Source organism: Ambystoma mexicanum, chromosome 9, assembly GCF_040938575.1.
Source record: "Ambystoma mexicanum isolate Mex_15411 chromosome 9, UKY_AmexF1_1, whole genome shotgun sequence".
In the NCBI taxonomy this organism is placed as follows: Eukaryota; Metazoa; Chordata; class Amphibia; order Caudata; family Ambystomatidae; genus Ambystoma; species Ambystoma mexicanum.
In genome coordinates, this window is record NC_090931.1 from 580,342,908 (window position 1) to 580,370,642 (window position 27,735).

Genomic DNA, 27,735 nt, shown 5'->3' on the forward strand with positions numbered 1-27,735 from the left:
CCTGCAGGTACGACTTAAAAACAAGGGCTTCAAAAATTGCTTCCTCAGAGGCTTAGTTGTCGGACAGAGTAATAAGTAATGCTGAACAGTCTCTTCGGCTCTCCACAAAGAATACATGATGCTGAAACGGCATTGTTCCATCTGTGCGGAAATGCGGCAATTGGCAGAATTCCAATATGGAACTTTAGGTATAGAGCCCTTTACCAACTAAGGGATACATAATCCAGGTACTCTTCGCAACCAACCCCTTTCTTGATTATGTGATATCGAGCCAGCTGCTCACACACCCTGGATTTTGCCAAGATATCCTGCCGGGCCTTTGCCCCTGCAGCGCTCTTAAGCACTTCCTTGGAAAGAGATGTAATCACTGAGGGATTTGACCAGTACTCCCCCAAACCCAGCAAACCCAATAACTTTTCGCATGAGCAGCCAACTTTAAGGAGCTGCTCTCTTGCTGGGACAAAACATCCATAACTGCCTCTTTATATTTACATAATGATGATTGGCCCACAGACAGGCCCAATAGAGGACTGGGTGCAATTTACAAATAATCTAGAACCCCTGCAGGAAGTGCTCCCATCAGGGCTCCAGCAGAGAACCACTGAACTCCTTGTATAGAGGCTCTGAATAGCCGAGAGCCAGAGGCTTTGATCGATCATACTCAGACCCTCACAAAACCCCACCTCGCGATGGTCTATTACTCCAGTACCCAGAACCCAATCATCCAGATGGAATAGGAGAGCCCTGGCAAACGTCTTCCCCCCAGCATCCAATAAGGAAATGGGCCTAAATTTAACAGGGTCACCATGCACCCCCTTTTTATATAAAGCGACGATTTCAGCCGTGGTCCAAGACACCGGGACCTTCGTGCTAGCCAACAATGCGTTAAATAATTTGGTCAAAATGGGTACCCAGACTAAGGACTAATTTCTAAAAAAGTCTATAAAAGTACTCTATCCAGGCCTGGGGTCATTCACAAGTTTTGGCACACCAGTGCAAGCTCCACTTGGGCCTCAATGAGCATCAAATGGGACAAAGGTGGGTTCAGAACTGGATCAAAACAGTTCCCATTGGTACACGATTCAATCGAAGTCCCACAGTCCTCTCTGTAGAGGTCACCATAATAATCTGCCCATGCCCGGAATCAAACCATACAACAGAATGACTCCCCCGATGGGCAACCCCCCATCTTAGACCAGAAACCCCCTGAATCCCCACGACCCCCCCAGAATCCCCAAGGCCAATTGCGCCCTCCATAAGTCCTCATGCCACCGCCTTTTCTAATCGTTCAGCATCATACGATAATCAGCTCTTGCCCGCCTAACCACAACACACCTCTGGGGCCCATTTTGCACTTAGTGGCCGCTATGAGCCGAGTCCCTTGACTTCACGACACTCCCCCTCGTACCAGGGAGTCACTTTCTCCATTATGTTGTGTGCTGCTTTCACAGGTTTAGGGTAATGAGCTCCCACTTTCGCTATGATTTCCCCATGAAATTTAATCAAGGTGGTGGCGTCCCTCAGATCCGACCCTGCAAAGGCCTCAATGAGGGGGCAAATGGCAGCACACACCTGTGGGAGAACTCGTCCAAATCCAAACAACCCCACCTCACATTCTTTCTTGCCTGTCCATGTGAATCAGGGACAGGTATTTTGCCATCATGAGCAACCTTACTCCCTTCCTCGGTCCCCCCAGAAGTCCTTGCTCACCACCATACATAAGGGGTGGTGAAATGCCCTGATAAATCCCCAGGCCTCCAAGTTGACCAACATATAGTCAATTTTACTAGACGACCGATCATTATCAAAAGTATGAGCCGGAGGGCTGTCTCCAGGAAATCCGCCATTACATGCCCCTAGATTAACAGGAGGCTAACAAAATAACAATCTCTTCCACTGCCTTGTACTGCCTCCTAGGGGGAGTGGTAAACAAGGGCCAGACCCCAGAGGTTATCCTCCTCAGTCATGGCATCTTCTAGGGTTGACACCGGCTCAATCTGAGCTTTAAGGTCCTCCATAATCAAAGTTTTTGGGAGTCCTGTGGAGCTCCCTCTCCAGATCATAACTTCATTTGTGATCTTTTCTACAACTGTCACCCCTGTCCCAGGCGTGCCCCTATTATAGAGATCACCAACAAGGACAGAGGTGTTATCCCGAGTTTTTAAATCCAGCGTCAAAACATCACAAGAATGCATCTCCAACACTGCAATTGCTTTAAATAAGGATTTGTTAACCCAGGTCACCAGGCCCCCACACGGGCGTCCCCTTAATCCCTTAGATGCTGGTATAAAGAAGGTTGCGTACCCCTGTAAATGTATCAGTTCCAGGGCCAAAGTTTCCTGAAACGAAATCACCTCATGCCCCCTAATAAACAAATGGCAATCTTCATCAATAAGGTGTTCATCGACCCCTACTATATTCCAGGACAGAACCCGCACCCCAGGCAACAAAGATGGCAAGGTCTCTGCCACACATTTGGGTTGGATTTGCTCGCAGCACCCTGTCAACTGATTCCTGGGTGAGAGCAGAAGGAGTACTGTTCCAACCTTGCTCAGGGTGGCAAAAATATCAAGTACTATGACCCTACCCCTGATTTTTGATGCAACGCACAAGACGTTCTTGTATCCCTACGCTATTCGGACAAGGAGCCCTGGGCACCCTTCTGCATCTTTCAGTTCCTCTTCGAAGACTCCAGTTATGTGGCCAAGTGGAGGGGGACTGGGGTGGATAATGTTGTGTTCCTAACATACGATAGGGTCCACTCTGGCAGCCCAACTGGTGGCCAATCCCTCCCAGCGGGGAACACAGGAGCCACTCGGGAGGAGACATTTTAATCGAAATCTGTAAGTAAGTTGGTGGAAGGACCAACTGTTCCATTTCAAGGAGACCCTTATTAAGACGAGGATCCTTTACCTTGACTTTGATGGCATCCATCCATTGCGGGCCCATTAATCTCTCACACAAGCACCGCCTCGCCTATGCCTCAGCCAGTGACTAACTTTATTCAACAAGCTATCATCTTATTCCTGCCTGGGATCATGGCTTTTTGGAACATTCATAAGATAAAAACATTCCTGATTCTTAAGTCCAGGGGCCTGGCACGGGGGGCCTAAAATTCCAAGAGACTCACTCCCCCCTCCACCACCCTGACGACGAACCTTAATTGGGGCAGAAGTAGCAGCACTTGTTATTGGCAATACAGGGATCTTAGGTGGTAGGATTGAACTATTTGCTTTCCGCCTCCCCCCCCTCCTGCTCCACCCTTGCCACCTCATGCCCTCAGGCACCCCCAAGGGATTGGAAACCGTAGCATCAAACCCTCCACCAGTTTAGTCAACCTGCGTATTTCGCACACAAGATCGTCATTTTCTTCCTGCATATGCTCCAGGAATTTGAAGGTATGCTTACAACCCTCACAGCCCTTCTTAACCATATCACTGTCGCTCGGGATGTCAATCAACTGAGGCTCTCTAGTAAAGGGCAAGGCAGGGGGGGAGAGGGGGCTTGTCAACTTCCCGGCCCGTCGTCGGAGTCTCTCTTGAGTTTGTAACCATGTCTTAACCATGGTGGCCAAAACCTCAAATTCACTGCTAATAGAGACCCCCTGTGGGTATTGCGTATGCTCATCTGGGGCACCGTTGCCATCAATACTGGCACTATCCTTTTTACCATCCGATGCGGGCGGGCAGCCTTATTGTTAGCGCCACGTTTACTGCCTGGTTCACCATAGGAGTAACTTCTATTACGCACTGTGCAACTCCTTTTCCTGAATGAGGATTCCCTGCCACCAACCTGTACAGTTTACCCTCCTGCTGACCAGGCCTTTTCTCAATAGCATAGGCCTCCAGTGATTCCTTCGATCGAGGTATTGGCTCCCTCAAGGCAGTACTTATTAGAGGAAGAAACGGGGGCCAATCGGGGGATCTAAGGTGATCTCAGTGATGCCTTTTAGGTGATCCTCTATCACACAGTAAGTTTTGGGCTTAGGGAGTGGGACCCCCTCCCCTATATCATGCAGCTACCCCTCAATTTCAGAGATCAGGAAGTTAACATCCTGCATGGGTTTGAATATTTTAAACATTCTCCTTGGCCCACCTCCCGGTGATATCTCCCTAGTGGCCTTTCTTTTCAACATAATTCACAATTATTTAATAGGGTTGTCCCGGTACTACGCCCTATATAATATAATGTGCCGTGTTAGGGACTCAGCCGTTTAAAAATTTAAATATGCAGCGCATTTGTCAAACAGTGAAAAATTAGCACTATAAGAGTAACAAAAACGATAAAAACAATTAAAAGAAAAGGGATTAAAAGGATAAAAAGTAAAAAACCACAATAAAAACTGTTAAAAAGGTTGCACAATTAAAATAGAAGGGAAGTATGGTCTTGGCATGCGTTACAGATTAAACTTCATTAAGTACACTGAGTCCAGTATATGGTGCAAGGTGGAGGGGCACCCCTAGTCGGACTCCCCCGGTCCGAGTCCCCCCTCCTCCACTAATTCACCTGTCACACTAGAATCCGAATTCAAATGCGGTTCCAAAATATTTCAAATCCAGCCGACAGAGAGCACCATATGCTAAAGGTACCACAATGAGCAGGCTGCACAGAACCCACTACGTAGACACTGTCCCCTTTAGCCAAAAATGTCCACACCAAGAGTCTAAAGCAATACAGATAAAAGAAACAACAACAAAAAAAGCAAAAAGGCCATTAGACAGCTGCACACTCCACCGACTTCTACAATTTGCAGTTCAATAGCCAACGAAGCCTGTGGTAGAGTGAGGCACACCTGACGGCTAAAGGGGCTGCCTTAGTCCGACTCCTCTTCCTCACACCTAACACAATGAATGGTCTTCAGTGCTTTAGAGGAAAGACAAAGGCAGACAAAAGCTTTAGCAGAGCTTAACGGGGCAGGGCACCTTTCCTTTCCCAAGCAGGTGCAATAAACGCAAGTACAGTCAAGCTGAAGCTTGGAAGCTGACACGATCAAACGATCGAAAACGCTTCAAAGGAATGCTTTAGAAATCCTGTTGCACTCTCATTAGACTCAATTCAAGCAACCGATCAGGAAAAATAAAACCACAGGCCAGACAATACAACTTACACAGAAAAATCCGATAATTTGCGCCAGACTCTTCCAATAATGATAATCAATGACTCTAGTTGCATATATAGACTTTATTATTTTTTTCAAAAGCAGAGACTTGCTCCAAAGAAAAATTCACAATTGCCCTTTCCACGTTTGGGCAGTTAACAATTGTTATGCAGAGGAATTGTCCCTCGAAAATAAGAATGTCGTTTTATTGATATTGATATTTTATTTCTATGGCCCTCGTACACAAGTGTTTCAGAGCACGACAAGGCAAGGGAGGGGAACAGGGGAGAACAAAACAGCAATCTTACTAGGCCCAGTGACATTAAGAACGCGCAAGTGCATGGGACAGCGGAAGGGGAAAAGTGCATGGAAGGCGGGAGAAGTGGAAAGTGCGAAGCAGAGGAGAAACAGATAAATAATAATAAATAAATAATAAAGGCAACAAACAGTGGTAGTGCAGCCAGCAAATTGCAAGTGCTAGGTTTAAGGCAGCAGACAGGGTAGGTCTGATAAGTGCAGGAAGAAAAAGGGGGGGCTGTATGGGTACAGATACAGACCCCAGTGCAAGTGGTGGCCCGGAGGCAGGGCGGGAGGGTGGCAGGGTGAGCAGGTACCTGGGCCCGGAGGACAGAGGGTGGCCACGCGCACGGTGCCAAGAGAGAAAAGATCAGCAGGGGAGAGGGGGAGCGGAGGCAGAAAAAAAGACAAAGGTCTTGAGGTGCTTCCGGAACCAGAGATGGTTCTCCTCAAGTTTTATAGTGCAGGGAGACTGTTCCAGAGGGAGCCCCCAGCCAAAGACAGGGATCTACCCCCAGCTCATTTCTTTGAAAAACGACTGACCCTGAGGGAGTTCGAGGTAGAGGATCGAAGAGCTCGAGCGGGGAGGTATTTGCGAAGGGATAGCTGAAGGTATTTTGGACACAGGCCCCAGAAAGCCTTGTGGACAATGCAGAGGGTTTTGAGTTTAATCCTTGCATCCACTGGGAGCCAATGGAGAGATTTCAGAGCTGGAGAGATACGATCCCAGGGCTTGAGGCCAAGGACAAGTCACACAGTCCTGTTCTGGATTAGTTGCAGAGGGTGGAGAGTAGAGGCAGGTAGATTTGGAAAGAGGCTGTTAGAATAGGCCAACCTAGAGAGAACCAGAGCTTGGGATACCATGAGCTTCTGGGGGAAGGAGAGGAAAGGCAGAGTACCTCTAAGGAGGTGCAGTAGGAAGTTTGACTTTTTAGAGACAGCTGAGATGTGGGCGGAGAAGGAAAGGGTGGAGTCAAAAATGACCCCAAGTTTCTTAGCATCGCAGGTGGGGGTAGGAGGAGGGCCAATGGAAGCCGGCCAGAGAGTGAGGGGAAAGGATGGTGACGGTGTGCCGATGAGGAAGATCTCCGTCTTGCTGGCATTCAGACAAAGATCATTGGCGGCACACCAATATTGAATGGCAGTTAGGCAATCAGAGATGAAAGAGGGAGAGGAGGTGACAGAGGGCAGCCTGAAAATGAGTTGAGTGTTGTCAGCCTAGCACTGGAAATTTGAGCAGAAAATGGCAATGGAGTGGACAAGAGTTGCCAGGTATTGGTTGAAAAGCCAGGGCGAGAGGTTAGACCCCTGGGGAACACCACGGGTAGAGAGGAAGATAGATGATAGGAAGGACCCAAGTTGGATCTGGGAGGGTCGATCAGAGAGGAAAGAGGTCAGCCAGGCCAGAGCCCGATCAGTGATACCCAGGTTTTCACAGAGACGGTTGAGCAGGATGGTATGGTTGACCGTGTTGAAGGCAGAAGAGAGATCGAGGAGGATGAGGACAGAGGGAATGTTAGAGTCAAGGTTGGAGAGCAGATTTTCACAGATGTTCAGGAGAGCAGTTTCTGTGCTTCTGGCAGCTATGAAGCCAGACTGGTGGTCATGGAGACAGCCAAAATAATTGGAATGAAGGTTAAGCTGAGAGATGGCCACCTTTTCCAGGAGTTTGCCCAGAAAGGGAGTAATGGAAATTGGGTGATAGTTAGCTGGACAAGAAGGATCAGCTGTGGGTTTCTTGCGAAGAGGATGCACAAGGGAGAGCTTCAGAGGGGAGGGGAAGGATCCGGAGGCAAATGAGTGGTTGCAGAAATCAACAAGGGCCGGAGCGAGGGTGTCAATGTAGTGCTTGATGGTTTTAGAGGAACAGGGATGAACCTGTTCTGACAAGGCTTTCATAGATCGTACTTGTCTAGCGGCCTTGCCAGGGGAGAAAAGAGGAAAGAACGAGAAGGATGGTTGGGGGGTGGCTAAAGGAGGGTCGGCAATCACAGATGGAGAGGAGAGAGGAGGGGTGGGGCTGGAGAGGGTGGACAGGATGTGCCGTTTTTTTTTAATGAAGTGAGAGGCAAGGGAATTGCAAAGAGCCTGGGAGGCAACAGGAGGGGTAGAGACTGCAGCAGGGTTGGCCAGCTCCTTGCAGATTTTAAAGAGTTCGGCCGAGTTGTTAGATGCCGCAGAGACACAAGCTTGAATGTGGACTCTCTTCTTGGTGAGGACAGCGTGTCGGTATTGCCTTTGTAGCAGGCGACAGGCCAGTTTGTCAGAGGATGAACAGGAAGCCCTCCATTTCCTCTCAGCCGCTCTACACTTACGTTTAAGTGTAGCTAGGTCAGCATCATACCAGGAATTGCACTTGGCTTTGGACTTCAAATGAATCCTCATGCCAGGGGCAAGAGCATCAAGATTATCAGAAGTTGAAGAGTAGAGCAGAGACAGGGCTGTGTCAGGATGTGAGACAGCCAGAGGTGGAGGGGGGGGGGGAGACAATTCCTCTGCATAACAAATGGCTAACTACCCAAATGTGGAAAGGGCAATTGTGAATTTTTCTTTGGAGCAACTCTTTTCTTTTGAAAAAAATAATAAAGTTTATATATGCAACTAGAATCATTGAATATCATTATTGGAATAACTAGAGTTTGGAGCAAATGATCGTATTTTCTGTCCAAATTATATTGCATCTACTGAATACTCGTCAGCCTCAGCATTCATAATCCGGCTGCGGCGGACTTAACACCACTCAACAATTTATTCAAAAGACAGTAGGAATCGCCAACAGTTGCCTAAGGCTGAATTACAAACGTATCACCCCTGCAGATAACCAGGCAGATAGACTCTGGGACCCTACAGGAATCACTCTCTAAAGCTCCGTCAACTCCAAGTATAAAACAGGGGTGCAGGCCAAAACAGTACCTTTAATTTAATTATGTCAGAGTCTCCAGTTGCAGTGAGGGATAAACGATCGGCAGCGAACAGCAGCCCGTATCCTGCAGCTCACACAAACTGCAGAGACTGCCCTTTTCCGCCCGGCTTCGTCGGTAGTGAATGTTATGTAGGACTGGCCGGCCAGGTGCTGGGAATTAACCCCTCCTCTGCCTCCTACAGTGCTTCCAGGCACAGACTACCCTTTTCCGCCCTTCTTTGCCCATATATACATGCCTAACTCTTTCGAAATGGAGCCTGATCATACCTGCAAACGTCAGTGTGTCTCTCACCTAAGACTTCCTTTATCAATTTGTCTACGTTGAATATTGTGTTACAGGCACTTGCTGCTTTACAAATGAATAAAAGCAATCAGTCTTGACCATGCTCCCAAATGTGATGCTGTAAGGTGCAACCAAGCTTGAGGTGGGGACCAGAAAGAACATTTCAATTACATTGTTCAAAGACCCTTTCAACTGGTTACTTTGTGAGGCGAAAAGTGCAGAACAATGGGCATGCCTCACTTCTGAGGTAGACCATCTTTCCTCCGCAGCTTTCAGCTGTGTATCTGGGCACTTCAGGGAGGTATGACACATTCAGAGCACAGGCATTAGCTGCCTGAACAGGCCTACATCTCACAGGATGCAGGACTTCTGTCCATGAATACACTGTGCACCACTGGGTACGTTATTATTTTAGGCGGGGAGCATGCATTGTGTATGCCGTGATTAAGGTCACTGGGAATGCTCAGCACTTAAAAAAGGGGCGTACCCAGTTTCCCACTTTTTGTTTGGCATATGTTACACCCCATTCTCCAATTCTGAGCACTTTAGTTTCACAGATGTTTTCCAGTTGTGTGATGTCGATCTGCAGTATAATTTCATCAGGTTAGAAAATAGTTGAAGACATATATTGCCCACCTTTACGAAAACGTACATGCACAAATAAAGTTCTTCAATGTTGTCACCCATTTCAGTGTGGGCACTGCACACAAACAACTCAACGAAAATACAAACTGTCTCTTTCGATCTGTAATCTCCTCCTTTTGTTTTCCTGACCTCCCCTCGTGTCCTCTTGCGGCCCTAAACAAATTACATCAGCCCTTGCCCTTCTGCAAGCTAACCACGTCCCATCTCTCTTTTCTTAACTCTAAATGGCCTTTCACTAGACCACTGTAATAGAGGACCTCTAAACCGCTCCCAGCGCATTATTTACAAAATAAAGGCGGCCCAACTTTGTTATCGAGCAAACGCTGGATGCTATGAAACAAATTATATGTAAAGGAGAACTGGGGTTTGCTTAATGTCACCACGTAACTCTACAGTTCACTGGAAGATACGGTCTACTGACAGCGAGGTATATACCAAAACATTTCATGATCAATGAAGTTTCTTATCATTTTTCCCAAATAAGTGCAATATAAAGTCAATAACATACATTTTTTCACTGTTGGAACTTGTTCCAGGAACGGGTGACTGAAGAACGCATCTGCAAAAGAAGAAACCATATATTATATGTCTAAAACAAACAACATGGTAGGCAGGTTGCCGGAACTCAAACCTTGCACGGAAGCGAATACTTCCATGACAGATAACCCCCAGGATGGGTGTTTTGTTCAGTCTCCCATCCCCAGAAAGAGTCTTGAAATGTCTTTCAGTTTAATGCCGCACCATTAACATTACATACATGCGGAGCACCGCCACCCTCACAATCCCACCGTGAGACTCCATGCTCGGAGTGAGTTTTCATAGCCATGCGGCCAGTTCTCCTAAGTCCGGTACAATGTCAAGGGGTGGGGTTGGGTGGGTGGAAGGCACTGGAGGAGCATTTTTAAACAGCAAAGAAAAGCAATGAGGAATTTAGGTAGGTCGGTTGTGCAGCAGCCAAGCCCCGGCTGTCCCGCGCCTGCTCATTCCTTAGTGGTTTCATCCGCTCTGGCAGGATCACCTAGTCCTTTTATTTTATTGTAATTTCTTTCTCTTTTTTGTAATATGTTCTGGAAATGCATACGTATGAGGACGTGTAACATTTAAAACACAAAAACTGCAAAGAAACCTGCTTATGCTCACATTACAACAGCTACACCGAATACACAACATACATTTCACCATGGTAAGTAAATATTTGGGGCGAGGCACATCAATTCCTGGAAATGAAAAACGTCAATCTACGTCGCACCCTTGCATTAACTCAAAACCATATTTTGATTTGCTATATTTTGATTTACCAAAGCTTATAATGACCAGAACAGGAGTTACCTTGTTCTCGGAGCTGAAGGAAGACCTCAACACGAGTCTAAAAGAAAAAAATGCAAAGAACACAGCTCTTCGAATACCACTTGATCATCTCTCTGATACAATCCAACCATCGAGGAATAAGGGAATAGTTTCTTACCTGTAACTCCATTTCTCCAGCATTGGTATCTTTCATGGATTCACATGCTTTGAATATTCCCCGTCGTCAGGCTGGGAATCCCCGGTACATTATATAGACCCTTTCCCGTAGGAAAACTTTTTCGACGCTTATGCGTCCTATCCACCTCGTTTTGTATCATGCGTGCCCGTGCCGTCAGGACGTCATGATATAAATACAGGCCCCGCCCCCGCGCTCCCTCAGATTTCGGCCCCCAAAGTAGTGGGGGAACCGGTTTGCATGATCAGGGGAGGCAGGTGGGCGCATGTGAATCCATGAAAGATACCAATGCTGGAGAAATGGAGTTACAGGTAAGAAACTATTCCCTTCTCCAGCATTGGATCTTTCATGGATTCACATGCTTTGAATAGATTACATAGCAGTACTACCCCCAAGAGGAGGTGTGCATGCAAACCCATATACTTTCTTCGCAAAAGGCCGTTCCCTAAGATCATGTATACATCAGTAATAGTTTACATAGGAAAAAACGGACCACATACAGTCATAAATTCCACAGGATGCAACCCCGCAGCCGGGGCTTACCTTACTGGAATAGGTGTCGAAGCACCGCCTGTCCCATCCGGGTGTCTTCGGCATGTTGCTGCGACAGGCAGTAATGGCGGGTAAAGGTGTGTGTAGTCGCCCAGGTAGCCGCCATGCAGATGTCCCCTAGAGGGACTCCGGCCCACAGTGCCGTCGACGATGCCGCTGCTCTAGTTGAATGAGCTCTTGGCCGTCGTAGAAGAGGCTTCCCTGCCCTGGAATGGCAGTACGAAATGGTAGATGACACCCATCTTGATAGTCCTTGCTTTGAAATGGCTTTTCCTCTAGCACCCAACCCATAGGCCACAAACAGCTGTCTCGTTTCTCTGAACGGTTGCGTACGATGAAGATAAAACTTGAGAGCCCTTTTTACATCCAATGTGTGTAGCATGCGCTCCGCTCCCGAGCATGGCTCCGGAAAAAACGTAGGCAACACGATAGAAGAGTGTTTATGAAACACCGAAGGAGCTTTTGGTATGAACTGTGGGTTAGTGGCTAGGACTACCTTGGTCTTGAAAAATCGTAAGTATGGTGGGTCCACCATTAGAGCCTGAACTTCTGAAATACGTCGGGCTGAAGTGATGGCCACCAGGAAGGCCAATTTCCACGACAGAAACTTTAGAGACGATGATGACATTGGCTCAAACGGAGGTTTCATAAGAGACGTTAAGATCAGATTGAGGCTCCACTCCGGTGGAAATTTCTTCTCTGGAGGGAAACTCCGAAAGAGGCCTTTAAGGAAGTGCTTAATCAGGCGGTCGCTGAACAATGGTGCCGAGTGCCGTCGACGGGTAAACCTGGAAATGGCTGCTAGGTGTACTTTTATTGACGACACCGACAGGCCCTTTTGAGCTAATAACAGCAAGTATGGAAGGAGCTGTTCCGGCCTAATCGATTGCGGGGCCAAACCTGGTTGATCCTCACACCATTGACAGAACCTTTTCCATTTGTACGCGTATGAGGCGTTTGTGGAAGGTGCTCTTGCCGCTTGCAGGATACGTCGACAGTCCTCCGGAATCGTTAGCCGACCAAATTCGGCGAAGTCAGGAGCCAGGCCGTCAACTTGAGGCTGTCCGGGTCGTGATGCCAAACGACACCCTCCTGTCGAGACAGAAGGTCGGGGGTCTTCTGGAATCTCATCGGTTCCGCCGCCGCTAAGTGTAGTAGGTCTGAAAACCACACCTGTCTGGCCCAGTATGAGGCCACCAGAATTACCCGACATGGGTACCTGAGGATCCATTGCAACGTCCTCCGGACAAGGGGAAAAGGAGGAAATGCGTACAGGAATTTGTTCGTCCATGGGAATGAGAACGCATCCCCCAGTGAGCCCTGCTGAGGCCATCTGCTTGCGTACTGATGGCATTTCTTGTTGTTCTTCGTTGCAAACAGGTCTATGGAAGGGTGTCCCCATTCCTTGAATACTTGTTGAAGTTGTTGGTCGTTCAGCACCCATTCGTGAACTTCGTTCGTTTCTCTGCTGAGGGCATCGGCTTCCACGTTTTTCACTCCTGGTAGGTGAAACGCTAAGATTTGCATGTTGTGTTGCAGGGCCCAATGCCAGATTTTCTGTGCCTCCGTCGATAGGGACCTGGAACGTGTCCCTCCTTGTTTCCTCAAGTAGAACATCGTAGTGGTGTTGTCCGTCATGACACGCACCACCGAGTCCCTCAGTTGCGGAAGAAAAGACTTCAGAGCCCATCGCACTGCTCTCAGTTCTAGCAGGTTGATATGCAGGGAGGACTCCTGTAAAGACCACTGGCCTTGTACCTGTAACATATCCAGATGAGCTCCCCATCCGCTCAGCGATGCATCCGTCACCACCGTCTTTTGGAACTCTGGTTCCAGTAGAGGCATCCCTTTCGTTAGATGAGCAGACACTTTCCACCAGCCGAGTGCTTGAACTAGTTGTTCGTCGACGACCAGTCTGTCGGACCAGCGACCTCTGCTCTGCGCCCAACGGTCCGCTAGAAATTCCTGGCAAGGCCTCATAAACAGACGGCAGTTGTTTATTAACGGAATGCAGGACGACATGGTCCCTAGCAGGGACATGTACTTGCGCACAGAGACCTTGGTACCGCCTCTCCATTCCGACGCCTTGTTTTGAAGTTTCTGAATTCTTTCGCTGGATGGTTTCACCAGGCTTGTGTGTGTATGAAACTCCGCTCCTAGAAAAACCAAGGTCCTCGAAGGCTCTACTGAGGACTTGTTGAAGTTTATTGCGAAGCCCAGTTCCTGTAAGATGGACATTGTAGCTCGTAGACTGTCTCGTGTTTGTTCCTTGGATGACCCTCTGACTAGCCAGTCATCTAGATATGGATAGACATGATGACCATCCTTCCTTAAATGGGCCGCTATAGGGGCCAAGCACTTGGTGAACGTCCTGGGGGAGGACTTGAGCCCGAACGGGAGGACCTTGAACTGAAAATGCTTTCTCCCGACGACGAATCTTAAATATCTCCTGTGTCGTGGGCGTATTGGGATGTGAAAATAAGCATCCTGAAGGTCTAGTGATGATAGATAGTCCATGGGTTGCACCGATCTGATAACCTCTTGGAGTTTTAGCATTTTGAATTTTTGGCTCTTTAGCCACTTGTTGAGTACCCTCAGGTCGAGAATGGGCCTCCATTTGCCGTTTGGCTTTTTGACAACAAAGAACCTGGAATAAACTCCTTGGCCTTCCTGTGCCACAGGAACTCTCTCTACCGCCCCTTTTCGCAACATAAGCGCCGCCTCTTGTCGTAGGATTTGGAGGTGGGGCTGTGTCGAGAATAAAGGAGGAAGACGCGGAGGCTTGTCTTTGAATTGTAGCGCATGACCCATGCGAATCGTGTCTAGGACCCATCGATCTTTGGTGATGCATTTCCATCGGTCGAAGTGATGAGAGACTCGACCCCCCAGGACGTTTTGAAGGCCGTCATTGGTTGCTGGTTTGCTTGTTCTTCGTTGACGACGGACCTGAGCCTCGCCGCCTGGAGGCTTGATAGTCCCTGCTTCCACGTGCCGACTGGGACGCTCGTCTGAACCCTTGTGAAGAGTACGAGGGCCTGTTAAATCCACGGTCCCTCGAGGCACCAAAGCGGGAGTTTCCAGAAGCACCTCTGAAGGGGCGAAAAGAGCGAAAATTTCTACCCGTTTGAAGGGCGCCGAGGGACCTAGCAGTATCCGTGTCTTCTTTCATCCCTTTCAGCGCTTCATCAACCTTTTCGCCAAACAGGTGCTCCCCTTCGCATGGCATGTCCAGGACTTTGTACTGTACTTCAGGACGGAAAGTAGTACATTTGAGCCACGCTTGTCGACGAAGCACTACTCCATGGTTGATTTGTTTGAAACCAGACTCTGCTAGGTCAACTGCGATATTAATAGCGTGGATCGAGGCCTCTTCGCCGTCCCGCCCCAGTAACATAGCTGCTTTCCGGTGTTCGTCTGGCAGGTGTTCTAGGATAGGGGCTAATTTGTGCCACATTTCCCTATCATATCGTGACACGATCGCTAAGGAATTGGCTGCTCTTACTGTCGTCGCTCCGACCGAGAGCACCTTCTTTCCAAATGCGTCCTGCCTCCTAGCCTCGCTTTCCGGTGGTGTTGAACATTTTTGCTGGACCCTGGCCTTCCTAGCCGCTGCCGCCGACACCACCGAGTCAGACAGAGGCTGTGATGTTAGACATTTTGGAGTGGACTCCGGAGCTTTAAACTTTTTCTCGATCCGTCCCTTTATGGCTGGTTCCGAGAACGGATGGCGCATCGTCTTGAGACCTTCTTGCCACACGTGGTCAAGGATTGGGATGGCAAATACCGATTTTCTCCTTTGACCCATATGGTCAAAAAGGAAACAGTCTTTCCTCTGCTCCTCAGGAATCAAGCCGAATTCGGAACACGCTTTCCCCATCATTGCATGGAAGGCTCCCACATCATCAGGGGGGGATGGCTGTGTCTGGCTCCTCGTAGACTCCAATTCTACATCCGAATTCCATGTCGGGTCCCTCGACGGTGACAGGGAGATGTCTGACCCCGAGTCATCACGTATAGAGTCGGACTCCGACAACTCACCCTCCTCCTGAGCTCGAGGACGATCTTTCACCGCCTGGGGAGCCGATGGGTGTTTCGTAGACGAGCGAGCCGTACAAGTTTGCTCGTCGACGGAAGGTACAGACAAAAGTGACGATGACGTCCCAGGTTGAGGGAACTGCGTATCCAGCCGCTGTAGTAGCTTATGAAGAGTATTAAGCACATCCAGAGACAAAACCGACTGGGGGGTCAGTAACGTGGATGATATAGGTACCATACCCCCGCTCGCAGTCGTCGTCGACGTGGAAGGCCGTAAGCCTAAATCCGATGGCTGCAGAACCATGTCACCTTCCCCTTCCGCCGAGCAGGCCGTGTCTGGCTGCAGTAAGACCTCAGGGGGGGTCGGGTCATAGACCTCAGGCAGCCAAGCCATAGACTGAGTCTCCGTCGACGAAGGAATCCCAACCGCTGCTGCTTGAACGGTAATAGGCATCGTCAATGACACCGTGGTCGACGAGCAAGTCGTCGTCGTCGAGCCCTTAGACTTCGTCGTCGATTTCGATGCCGACTTCCCGGCTGAAGCTTCCCGACTCACGGAAGACCTGGGACGGTCCCCTGAGGAGGATTTAGACAGCGCTAGCCTCTCCGTCTTAGATGATGAGGAGGAGGAGGGCTTTTTATGTGATGAGGAGGATCCAGCATGTTTCCCCTTATGCTTGTCCTCAGCGCGAATTTCTGCTGGCCGCACCTTCTTCGATGGAGGCTCCGACTTGCTCCTGGAGGCCGTGGAGCCAACTTCCGAAGCCGGGTAGGCACCCGCTCCGTCATTAAGCCAGTCGACCAGCCTTCTTTTACGGTCCTTAAGGGTTTTTTGGGAGAAACCCTGGCATGTATCCGCCATGTGGTGCGGGTGGAGACAGTAGATACAGTCCATGTGGCCGTCTCCTTCATAAACCTTTTTGAGGCCACAGGTTGCACATGGGCGAAATAACGCCTTTCCAGACATAATTCTCCAGAATTTGAACTTCGCTTACGCGAAACAGACAAAAAAATAAAAAACAACCTAGTTTTCACTAGTAGTAAACACGAGGATCCCACTACTTTGAAAGACGGTTGAAATCTGAGGGAGCGCGGGGGCGGGGCCTGTATTTATATCATGACGTCCTGACGGCACGGGCACGCATGATACAAAACGAGGTGGATAGGACGCATAAGCGTCGAAAAAGTTTTCCTACGGGAAAGGGTCTATATAATGTACCGGGGATTCCCAGCCTGACGACGGGGAATATTCAAAGCATGTGAATCCATGAAAGATCCAATGCTGGAGAAAGGATTGTACAACATCATTTCATTGCACTCTACAGATCTCGGATTAACAATGATCACTGAGAAGAAAAGCAGGGCAAAGGCAACGGTTTGGGTGTTTGTGTAGGGACTCACCTTTTTGGCTGAAAATCAAATGGCTGGTCTTTTTATTACCGAATTTCTTTACCACAAAAAAAGTCGATGGTGGGTTTGAGTTAGGTATATAGTAAGAGAGTGGGGGATGGGTTCTTCCCCCCCATATTTTTTGGTAAAAAAGTCAGCTAAAAGAAACGCTACCTTTTTTAGACAGAACCTTTGTTTAGGCCTGGGATAGGCATTGCCAGATAATGCCACAATGGTATTAACTGGTCAGCAGATGGAAACAGCTGGATAATGAAGTATCTGGGGACATGAAAGTAGTGCCTTGAAAAATCGAAACTCATGCAGAAGCCAACAATACTTTAAATGTTAAAGGTATTTGTACCGCGCACTGGCACCAACGGAGTTGGCCCCCAGGCGGATCTGCAAATGAGAAGGTGGGATGGGTTAGTAGGTGAAGCGGGAGTAGGATAGTGAGAGGAGTGGTGTTCTGTTGGCAGCTTCAACTCGGTATACACCGGGTGCTGAGCTTCGGTGCAAGTATTGGATCGATGTCAGTTCTCGTGTGCTGTTGGTGTTGCTTATGTGTTGTTGCGGTGTTGTGAAGTGCGTGCGGGTTGTTGTGCGAGAGATGGTTGTGTGAGATTTTTGAGTGAGATAAGTCTGCAGAAATGCTGAGTTTTTTGTTAGTCGGTTTGTATGAAGGTTAACAGAAGTTCAGAAATCTGTCCGAGTGTGGCACTCGCCAATCCACCCAATTTCATCGGGTTGTGCAAAAGGGCTACACCTGGCAGGGTTTGGTTTATGTGGGGCGCTCTAACATGCTTTGTAGATGTTATGATTGCTCCTCGCCATTCTATTCTAGCCAGTTCTGTAGGTGTTCTAATGCTGATGGATTGATTAATCTGGGTTGGGTGTCTATTGTTCTCCTTGGGTGCTGGGGCTGGTGTAGCGGACTCCTCTCAAACTTTCTATCTAAATGCGTCTGCCGGTTTGGATATGGTCCGTCCGAGGGGAGTGGGTGAGACATTTAGTGCTTTCGTCTGGGTCTGAATATGTGATCAGTCTCTGGAGGTCTCCTTTTGTGGCTATTTCCCATGATATCTTATGGTCTGTCGTGTGGTCGGTTCTTTGGGTTCAGCGTTTGTCCATTTGAGAGATGCCGAGGTTGGTGTTATTTTCGTTGTAGTTTTAGTGGGGTGGCCATTCTAGTGCGTCGCTGTTGTTACGCTGTGAAGAGACATGATTTGAGGAGTTTCCTGAATGCTAGGTGCTTTGTTGTGTTCCGTATAGTCTTAGGTAGGTCATTCCAGGTTTTCAGTACCTGGTGAGAGAAAGAGGATCCTCCAGGTTTTCTCTAGTACAAGGAACAGATACAAGAACGTTGATATTGATTATAGATCAGGTGACTAAAGGCACACTTGGCAAAGACATGTTAATTAGTCCAGGAACCCATTTATAACGAGTTAAAACATGAACTCCCAGAAGACTGCGTAGAAATAACACCGGCAGGCCCTATACAGTACAAGGTTTAATGTTATTGTTTAAAAGAGCTAGCTCTAAGAGGTCCTAGGAGGATCTGCTTTGGGTGGGGAGGGACAGGCATTAGGTTTGAATGACCATAGCAATTAGTACATCCATGGGTAATCAATGGGTGGGTAAATAACTAAACAATACCTACAAGCTGTGTCCTCTCTTCAGATCTCACCTCCTCCCTTGCTGTACTCTGCCATGAGGTTTTAGTAGTCGGCAACTCTAGGTAAAAGGAGCGGTACAAGACCTTGATTTCGCAAATGAACAGTCACCAGCGAGACTCGCCTTATTTTGACATCTAAAGACCATTATTCAATCTCATAGAACAAGCTAGCTCCCAGCCCAGCCTCTGCTATCTTCACACACTCATAAACCGGCTGCCCACCAAGCCCCTTCCCTAGATAACGCCCTTTGCCCTTTTCCATATTCATTGCTCCATCCAATTTTTTTTAGTCCAAGCCTTTTATGATGTTTTTTCCTCTTATGTTTTATTCAACCCTCTCCCTATTCTACACCCATTACATTTTTGTACTATCGACCTTATCATAACTTTTACGCTAACACTGAAAGGGCACTCTCCCACTGTAGGCCACAATCTAAGATCACTCTCCCCAATTTTACCCACGTGGCCTAGCATTTTCTCTCTCTCTCTTTCCCCATGATGCATACATGGTTGCATTTGTTGCAGAAAACATCCCTCCCAATTTCTTTCGCAACATGATTGCTGCATTCCTGGGCTTCTTTAATGCTCACCCATCAACAGAAGACGGGCCTCTAGTCTCTGCGCCCCATCCACGCTTCCACACATGGCAGGAGACATCTGTACCAATTCCAGATGCAGTTTACCTTTTGTTCTCTCATTTCACTGCAGCCTCACAGTGAAGCAAGTCTTTCTGCATAATGCCCTCGATAATATCCCTTGTGCTTTTTAATACCTGTATGTAGTGTGTGAACATATGGACTGTGGGAAAGTGGCAAAGACTCGATGTTGACCCTCGGAGAACTATCCAAATAAAGTAGCAATCGCCCAACATGGAAAATTTCATAATGTTTCATGGATGTCTTGATATTTTAAAGAATTGTTGCTTTAGTTGTGTTTTGAGCAACTTTTAACTTGTGGTTTTCCAATAGGCAAAAGAAAACAATGCTGGCACAAAAAACTAAATAGCTCAAAATTGGCTGCATCTATTTTTGGCGTGCATATACATCTTGCCAGGATTTAGCGCACTGGACAAAGCTCTGAAAATCCATCGAGTCAATTTTGAGATATTCAAGTTTTAAGATGCATCTATATATCACACGCAGAATGAATATTCATCTACTATACAAACTGGCACGTATGTGCAGGAAATGTACATTTCATACATGTACAGTGATATATGTATAAAAACTCACATAAAGGTCCTGACTGACTTTGATGTCAGTTTTCACAAGTAAATGAGACTTAGAGGAGATGTAAGGTTTACGTTATTTGCCTGTAACTATTGTTCTCCAGCATGGGTCTGGCATGGATTCACATGCTCAAGAATATTCCCTGTCGTCAGGCTGGGAAAACCTCAGTAAAAGAAAAAACGGTTTCACTTTAAAACTGTATTTTTCCTCTAAACCAATCACTGTCCTCTGGGTCATACTGCCCCATCCAATGACAGTCCTCCCCCTAAGCTCCACCCTTGGTGGCCATCTTCACATTTGGTAAGCACGTAAAGTGGCAGTATGAACCAAGAAGAGTCACAGATGAGAAGGAGGGGGGGAGGGTCCACATGTGAATCCATGCCAGACCCATGCTGGAGAACAATCGTTACAGGTAAGTAACTTAAACCTTCTCCAGCAGGGGGTCTGGCATGGATTCAAATGCCCATGAATAACGATTACACAGCAGTACATATACACAACTATGGGAGGGGGCAAGGCTCAACAGAAACAATGAACAATCACCTCTGGAACAGACTCACCTCAAACAAACAGGTTGCGTAGTACCGCTTGGTCGACTCGGGACTCCTCCCTGAAATCGCCCGTCGACGCAGTAGAACCTTGTAAAGGAGTGAGTGGACCTCCCCATAGCAGCCCTGCAGATGTCGAGCAGGGGCACACCAGAGAAAAAAACCCTTGTTGCAACAATGGCTCTAATGGAGTGGGCTCTCGGCCGGCCTGGCAGCGGCCTGCTATCCAGTCGATGACAGTGCATTATGCAGCCAGAGAGCCAACTAGAGATGGAAACCTTCGATAAGGCCTTTCCGTGATTTACAGGTCCAAAGTTGAACAACTGAGAAGTCTTCCGAAATACTCTTACTACGTGCCACATAAAACATCAATGCACGAGCAACGTCCAGCGAATGCAAGCCTTATCCACTGGTGATGACTAATTCGGGAAGAAGACAGGTAACACCAAAGGATCGTTGAAGTGGAATTCTGATCGTACCTTTGGCATAAAGGAGGGGTGTGTACGCAGTACCACCCTTGAAGCATGGAAAGACAACCAAGGCTGCTTGCCGAGGTGAGAGCCACAAGGAAGGGCGTCTTCCACAAGAGAAACTGGAGCATAGGCTCAAAAAGAGCTCCTATGAGCTTAGTTAGTACTTCATTGAGTTCCCAAGCCGGGGCAGGAGCTTTCACCGGCGGAAAAGTCCTGAAGAGCACCTTAAAGAACTCCTTGACGAGTCTATGCGACCACAGCAAAGGTTTACCCAGAGACGTGGTGTACCGGGATATGGCTGCGAGATGCATTTTTTTTTTAAAAACTTTATTTATTGGTGCACACAAGCCGAGCGCATACATTTACAAATCCAAACTGATTACACATCAACAATAATACACAGTCATTCAGTACCCGATTCTGATTGTTCCGCTAGAGCTTTGTCTGTAAGGTACTGCTTGTACCGGTCCCATATATTCCTGGGTCTGGCGGTGGGTAATACAGAGTCTATATACATTTCTTCAGTGTCATTTGTCCATAACATGTCTCTCTCCCAATCTGCCTTGGTTGGGGGTGTTACACTTTTCCACTTCAACAATATTGCTCTCTTGGCGATTAGCAAGCTCAAATTCAGTAGTTTACGCCACGTCGGATTCATCTTCCCCACCGCACCCAGCAAACACAACTTTGGTGACCACGAGACAGGTAGATCTCCCATTTCATCTAACGCTGCAAAGACCTCCCTCCAATACTCTTTCAGTCTTATACATTCCTAGAGAATATGGTAAACATTTGCGTCCTCGGCATGGCATCTCGGGCACCTTCCCGAAGTAGAGGGGTATATTCGCTTAAGCTTTGCGGGAGTATAGTGTAACCTGTGTATTATTTTATAGTGTATCAGCTTATATCTGGAGTTACAGGAAATTCTTTTTGGTCAACATACATATTTGCGTCCATTCGTGGTCCTCTATTTGTTGCCCCAGGTCTAATTCCCAGTTGGCTCTGGACGGGTGTACCCCTGCTGGGCGCGTCTGGGTTATGATTTTATACAATGCAGAAGCTGTGACTTTCTGGGAGCCGCCCGTGAACATGTAACCTAACCCCATATTTATCTCTGGTTCTTCCGGGAAGGAGGGGTAAGCACCCTGCACAACTTCTTTAATTCGGTCGTATTGCCATTTGTGTCTATTCGTGTTCCCCACCATTTCCTTTAGGTCATCCCATGTGGCAAAGAGCCCGCCCCGGAACAGCTGCCCCCATTGAGCGATCCCTCTGGAACTTCAGTGTATGGCTACCTCCCCATCCAGTGAAAAGGGTGATTGCGGGTCCCCCCATATCAGCATACTCAGATGATATAACCTATCTCGGCCAAAGATATCTGTAATTTTTGCCCATTCTGTAGTTGTCACCTTCGTGGGGTCTAATGAATTATGATGTGTAGGGGTCAGTTTTGTTATCTTATGTAGTGCCAGTATTGATTCTCTTGCTTGTTGGTCAGGTGGCGTTGGCCCCGGGTTAAGAAAGTTTGTGGCCCATTGTGCGGCATAATAAGCCTGCGCCGAGAGGTACTACAGCTTCAGATCTTGTGCCGTTAGCCCTCCCTGTTGGTATGTGTTAGTTAGTGTCTTCGAGTTAAGCCTGGGGTGTCCTCCCCAAATGAACATCGTGCAAGCACTCTTCATCTTGACAAACAAAGTGCGCCCGGGCCACACCGGAACTGTATGGAACAGGTAGAAGAGTTTCGGCAGTATGATCATCTTAACGAGGGCTATTCTCCCCATTAGTGAAATAGGAAGGGCACTCCAGCGTTTAATTTTTGCACACAGGGAGTCGGACAGCGCATTATAGTTTAGTGCCCGTGAGAGTTGGGCCGTGCTCGCTATATATTCTCCCAGATAGAGTATTTGTGTAGGGCTCCACATGAGACCGCATAGGTCCTGGGGTTCTGTTGTATTTTTCGTGAGAGGGAATACCTCGGACTTGTTAGGGTTGAGTCTCAGTCCAGAGTACCCGCCAAAGCTTTCAACTTCTATCAGTACCTTGCCTAGTGTGCGGTCCGGGTTCCTAAAATATAGTAAAATATCGTCAGCATACAATGTGATAATCTGCCTCTTCCCCTCCAGCCATATCCCATGTGCACTGTAGCGTGCCCTGAGAATGTCAGCCAACGGCTCTATTACTAGGGCAAAAAGTAATGGCGACAGGGGGCAGCCCTGACGAGTGCCACCCAACAGCTTCAAGACTTCCGTTAAAGCGCCATTGATTCTAATACTGGCATATGGGTGCACATATAAGACATGAATCCACTTGATGATGTTGGGGCCGAAGCCATAGTTGCGTATAACCCCAAATAACTATGGCAAAAAAAAAAAGTATCGAATGCCTTTTGCATGTCTAATGAGACCGCTACTGCTTGGGTCTGAGGAGATATTGTTGCTAGTATCTTGTGGCATCTTCTAATATTGGTTGCCGTGGATCTGCCCATAATAAACCCTGCCTGATCTTCATGTACCATGTACGGCATTAACGGTGACAGTCTGGTTGCCAACATTTTAGCGAAAATCTTCGCGTCTGTGTTCATTAGTGATAACGGTCTGTATGACCCACATTCCTCCGGCGGCTTCCCCTGTTTAAGCAATAGTGTGATCCCTGCTTCTCTAGTAGTTTCGGGGAGTTCCCCTTTATTCAAAGCCTCCTTCCAAACATTGTATAGCCTGGGCACAAGGACATCGCTGAATTCTTTATAGAACTCCGCTCCCAGTCCGTCTGTGCCTGGGGCTTTCCCACTGGGCAGTGCTTTGATTGCTTCGGCTATCTCTGCCTTGGTGATTGGGCTCTCGAGGGACTCCCTGGTGGCGTCCGCCAGAAGTGTTGTCGGTATTTGGGATAGGTAGGCATCTATCTCCTCATCAGTGATGTCACATTGAGGGGAATACAGTTTCTTATAGAAATCATAGAATGCCTCCTTCACCTTAACATTCTCCGTGGTCACAGTGCCATCAGGCAGTTGTATGCACGGTATTGTTGTCGTGCCTCTTTCACCCCTTACCATTCTCGCCAGCAGTCTCCCTGGTCTTTCACCCTCCCCATACCTTTGTGCTGCCACTGGCTTGTCAAAGTAGCGGATCTCTTGTTCCGCTGCCTCTTTGTATTCATCAAGCCTGGTTTTAATTTCGGCGCTTGTCTGTGCTAAGGGAGAGTGTGCGTGTTGAGTTTGTAAGGTAGCTATTTGTGTTTCTAGGCGTGTCAGTCTACTCCTAATATCCTTCAGGACTCCGCTTTCAGCAGATATGGAGCTGCCCCTAATGCAAACCTTGAATGCCTGCCACAGTATTGCCTGACTAGACGCCGTTCCCTCATTAATTTCAAAATACTCCTGTATTTGCCGAGCCATTGCGTTTTTATAGACTTGATCCTGGAGGGCCAGAGGCTTGAACCTCCATGGTGGCCTAATTGCCATGACACCGGGAATTTTTATCGTTGGCTGTATCAGGGAGTGATCCGAATACGTTCTGGGATAGATGTGTGTCCGTAACCCACCCCAACAACTCATTGTCCACCAGTCATAAGTCTATTCTGGAGTGCATGTCATGGACTGAGGAGTAGAATGTGTATTCCCTTTTATCCAGATTCAGCGTTCTCCATGCATCTTTCAGGTTGAGGTCGGTCACGTGGAGAAGTATTTTTTGTGCCGCCTTGGTGAGTGCTCTAGTTCTTGTTGATGTGCGATCTAAGTTTACATCAAGGATGGTGTTGAAATCCCCCCCCACAAATCACATGGGCCTTCGGGTAGTTTGCTAACTTCTCAAATATTCCAGCATAAAACTCTGGGTCATCAACGTTCGGCCCATATACATTGAGAAAGACTATTTCCCTATCGCTGAGGGTCCCGTGGAGCAACACATATCTGCCTTCAGGGTCGGTTTCTGAATGTATACAGGTGAATGAAAGAGACTTATGGATAAGGATCGCCACCCCTCTTGCCCTTCGAATAAGTTGTGAAATATTGATGAGATCCCCAACTCGGTATTAGATGTCCTGCTTGTTGTGGCCCTAGATGTGTTTCCTGCAGGAAAATTATTTTGGAGCCCAGCCTGTTCACATATGCTATTATCTTTCTCTTCTTTATGTGGGTTCCCAAACCGCGTACATTCCAGCTCAATATTTTCAAGCCGTCTGTGCCTGGACTAGCCATTATCTAACAATTGATTACGACCATTTCCATGCCTGTCTGCTTTGACTGTGCATACAATAGTTGTAGTGCCGGAGGCTTGTGTGCTTTTCATTTTAACCTCAACTGTTTCATAACTTGTGCCCCAAAACATCTGTCCATCCCCTGCCCCCTCCCTCATAGTTCCCCAAACTTTAACTATGCTCATCAATCCCACCCCTTCTCCTTCCAACATTTAACGTGCACCTGCTACAGGAGGGGCTGTAGCGACCACCATTGCCTTTGCCACACATCATCCTTTCCAATGTGGCTGGTTCACCGTTGTTACTCTAACATATGTTAACACATGCAAGGGTGGGCTAGCCTGTCTGATTCATCAATGTAGTCTTAATTATCCCGCATGTGGGCCACCCGAGGGGGAGCCTTAGCTGTCTGCATTCTCTTCCTAATCAGCACCGTGGTAGTATTTTGTCACTTATATGTTTCTTGAGTCTTCCTCGTTTCCGGGCATCCCAGCGGAGGCTGGGATGTGTGTCTCGACGAAGTTTGCCGCCTCCTCAGGGAACGTGAAGAAGTATGTTTTGTTTTGGTGCTGTATTTTGAGTCTCGCCGGATAAAGCACGGCGTATTTCACCTGGTGTTCACGTAGTAGCTCCTTTACCCCCGTGAACAGTTTCCTTTCCTGCTGTACTGCCAAAGTGAAGTCCGGGAAGATGCGGATTGTGTTAGCCTCCCACCTCAATTCCTGTTTCTCCCTGGCCGTTCTCAGTATCAGATCTCTGTCTCTGTAATTTATCAGGCGTGCGATAATAGGTCTGGGATATGCTCCAGGCTTCGGTTTGGGAGCAAGTGACCTGTGTGCCCTTTCCATGAGAAACATCGCAGACCATCCAGGGTCCCCCAGTAGGTTTCAGAGGAGTTCTTCCACCGCCTTTTCCATTGATCCCTTTAATGCTTCCTAGGGAACCCTGATTATGCAGATATTATTCCGCCGAGACCTGGCTTCCAAATCTTCACATTTGGATTTCACTGTCCCCAGATCAATTGCCATCGTAGACACAGTGGTCTTCAAAGCCTCCAGTGCGTCCTCTGTTCCAGAGATTCTCGTCTCCGCCTCGGCAATGCGTGATGTCGTCTTGTCTAGCTTGGCTTTAATGGATGTAACATCAGCTGTTATTCCGTCCAATTTGACATTTAGTGCTGAGAACCCCTGTTGCATAGCTAGGAAGACCGCCTGCGGGTCCATCATGGCCCCTTGGGCAGCTGGTTGTTCTTGTGGGGGAATGCCTTCAGACATCTCGGGGTTTGTTCCCTTGTTCAGTGCTTTCGTGAATCTCTCAATGGTTCCCTTGCCTTTCTTGTGGCCAAGACGGTTGGGCATTGTCTGTGCGGGGTTTGAATACCCAACAGAGTCCTGTCCTCCACCCCTCCACTTGTCTATTCGGGGATTGATCAGGGCCCACAACCAGCCTATGCGTGGTGCTTGTGGTACTTCCTCCGTGTTAATTTATACAACCGGTAGAGCCAGAGAATGAGTTCAAATGCCAGCCACCCCTCCTATTAGCGGTCTTGCGTTTCAGTGTTGGGGTCCGCAGCCATCGTTGGGATCCAGTTTAGTATGCAACAGGCGGCCTTTTAAATTAGCTCCACCGCTTTACTTCCGTGCCTTCTCAGACCCAGATTATCGGGGTAATTGTGCGTTGCCTGCAATCATGGCGAGCGGGGGGAAGATACCTCAATATCCCTCAATTCTGCCGCACCCTCTGGGCTGATGAGCCCTAATTCCATACGTGGGGCTGCTGGTAGTTGTGTTCGCGTTGGGGGGGGGAGGGGTGGCAGCTCTCCAGGGTCCCGGAGCCTCTTCTATTGCTGATGATTCCCCGCCGTCAGCGGCCGATGTCTCCTAGGGCCGCTAATCTCCCGCTCCTCCAAATGTTCCTTAATGATAATGCCCACTAATTGAGCGGCTGCGGGGTGTCTCATGGGGGGCGAGGGAGCCATCCGCTTTCGAGTGTCGATGTAGTAGGGATGGGTCATGGGCCCCAGGGCCCTCGGACGCGTGACCTCAGCAGGGGGTGGACGGGGGAGTTCCCCGCGGTCTATTGCCGCCTCGGCGGGGTCCCATAGTGTCACCAGGCGCGCGGGGAAGCCCAGGCGCCGGACGGGGGCCCCCCACGCGTTCCCCACCTGATCGATCGTCGGGGTTCTTTAACTGTGCTAGGCGCCGGGGAGCAGTGGTCCAGCCTACCTTGCGGGCCGCGGGCCCTTTCTCCGGTCTTCCCGGCCTCGACGGAATCCGCCGTCATATGCATATGCCCAGGCGGGCGGGTGGGGGGTCAGCAGGTGCTCGACGGCCTCTGCAGCGCCCGCTTTCCACACTCCGCGTCCCCGGCCGCTCGAGCTGCTGGACGCCAGGCTCCTCCCCTCCTCAAGCGGCGCTCTCCCTGCTCGAGTCGGGTCTCGGCTGTGCGATCTTTCCCGCGGCGCGGCTCCGTCAATCTTGCGAGTTTCTCTCTGAAACTTCACGTGCAGCTTGGTGAGGTGCTGATCCACAATTATATCTCGTTCTTCATGCGAACCAGGTTGTTTTAATCATCTTATTTGGCTTTCCGGCCTTGGTCGTCGCAGAAGCTCACACAAGTGCGACCATTCCGTCTCGTGCGCAACAGCGCCCCCTGCGAGTTGCACATCGATAGAGGCGTGAGCCAATCCTGCCTTGGCCAAGGAAAGCAATTAGGGTAGAAGTTGCGGGGCTGTGACACGCAGAGGGGTTATTTCCAGAGCCCGGCACGACACGTAGAAGCGCTTCCATTTATGGCCATAGCACTTAACGTTGATGAGGCTCTGGTCCTGGCCAGGATGTCCTTACATTCTGCAGGTAAAGTATAACCTCCAAATTCTAGGGACGCAGGAGCCATGCCCTCAGGTTCAGGGACT

General features: G+C 48.5%; 1 protein-coding gene across 2 annotated transcripts in view; it reads right to left on the reverse strand.

Annotated features, from left to right (window-relative positions):
• Positions 1–27,735, reverse strand: part of ULK2 (unc-51 like autophagy activating kinase 2) — an 801,072-nt gene that overhangs the window by 263,946 nt on the left and 509,391 nt on the right. For both annotated transcript variants that reach the window (XM_069615186.1, XM_069615185.1), the window contains exon 11: positions 9,755–9,805. In XM_069615186.1, coding sequence (XP_069471287.1) covers positions 9,755–9,805 — 51 coding nt within the window. The remainder of the gene's footprint in view (positions 1–9,754; positions 9,806–27,735) is intronic.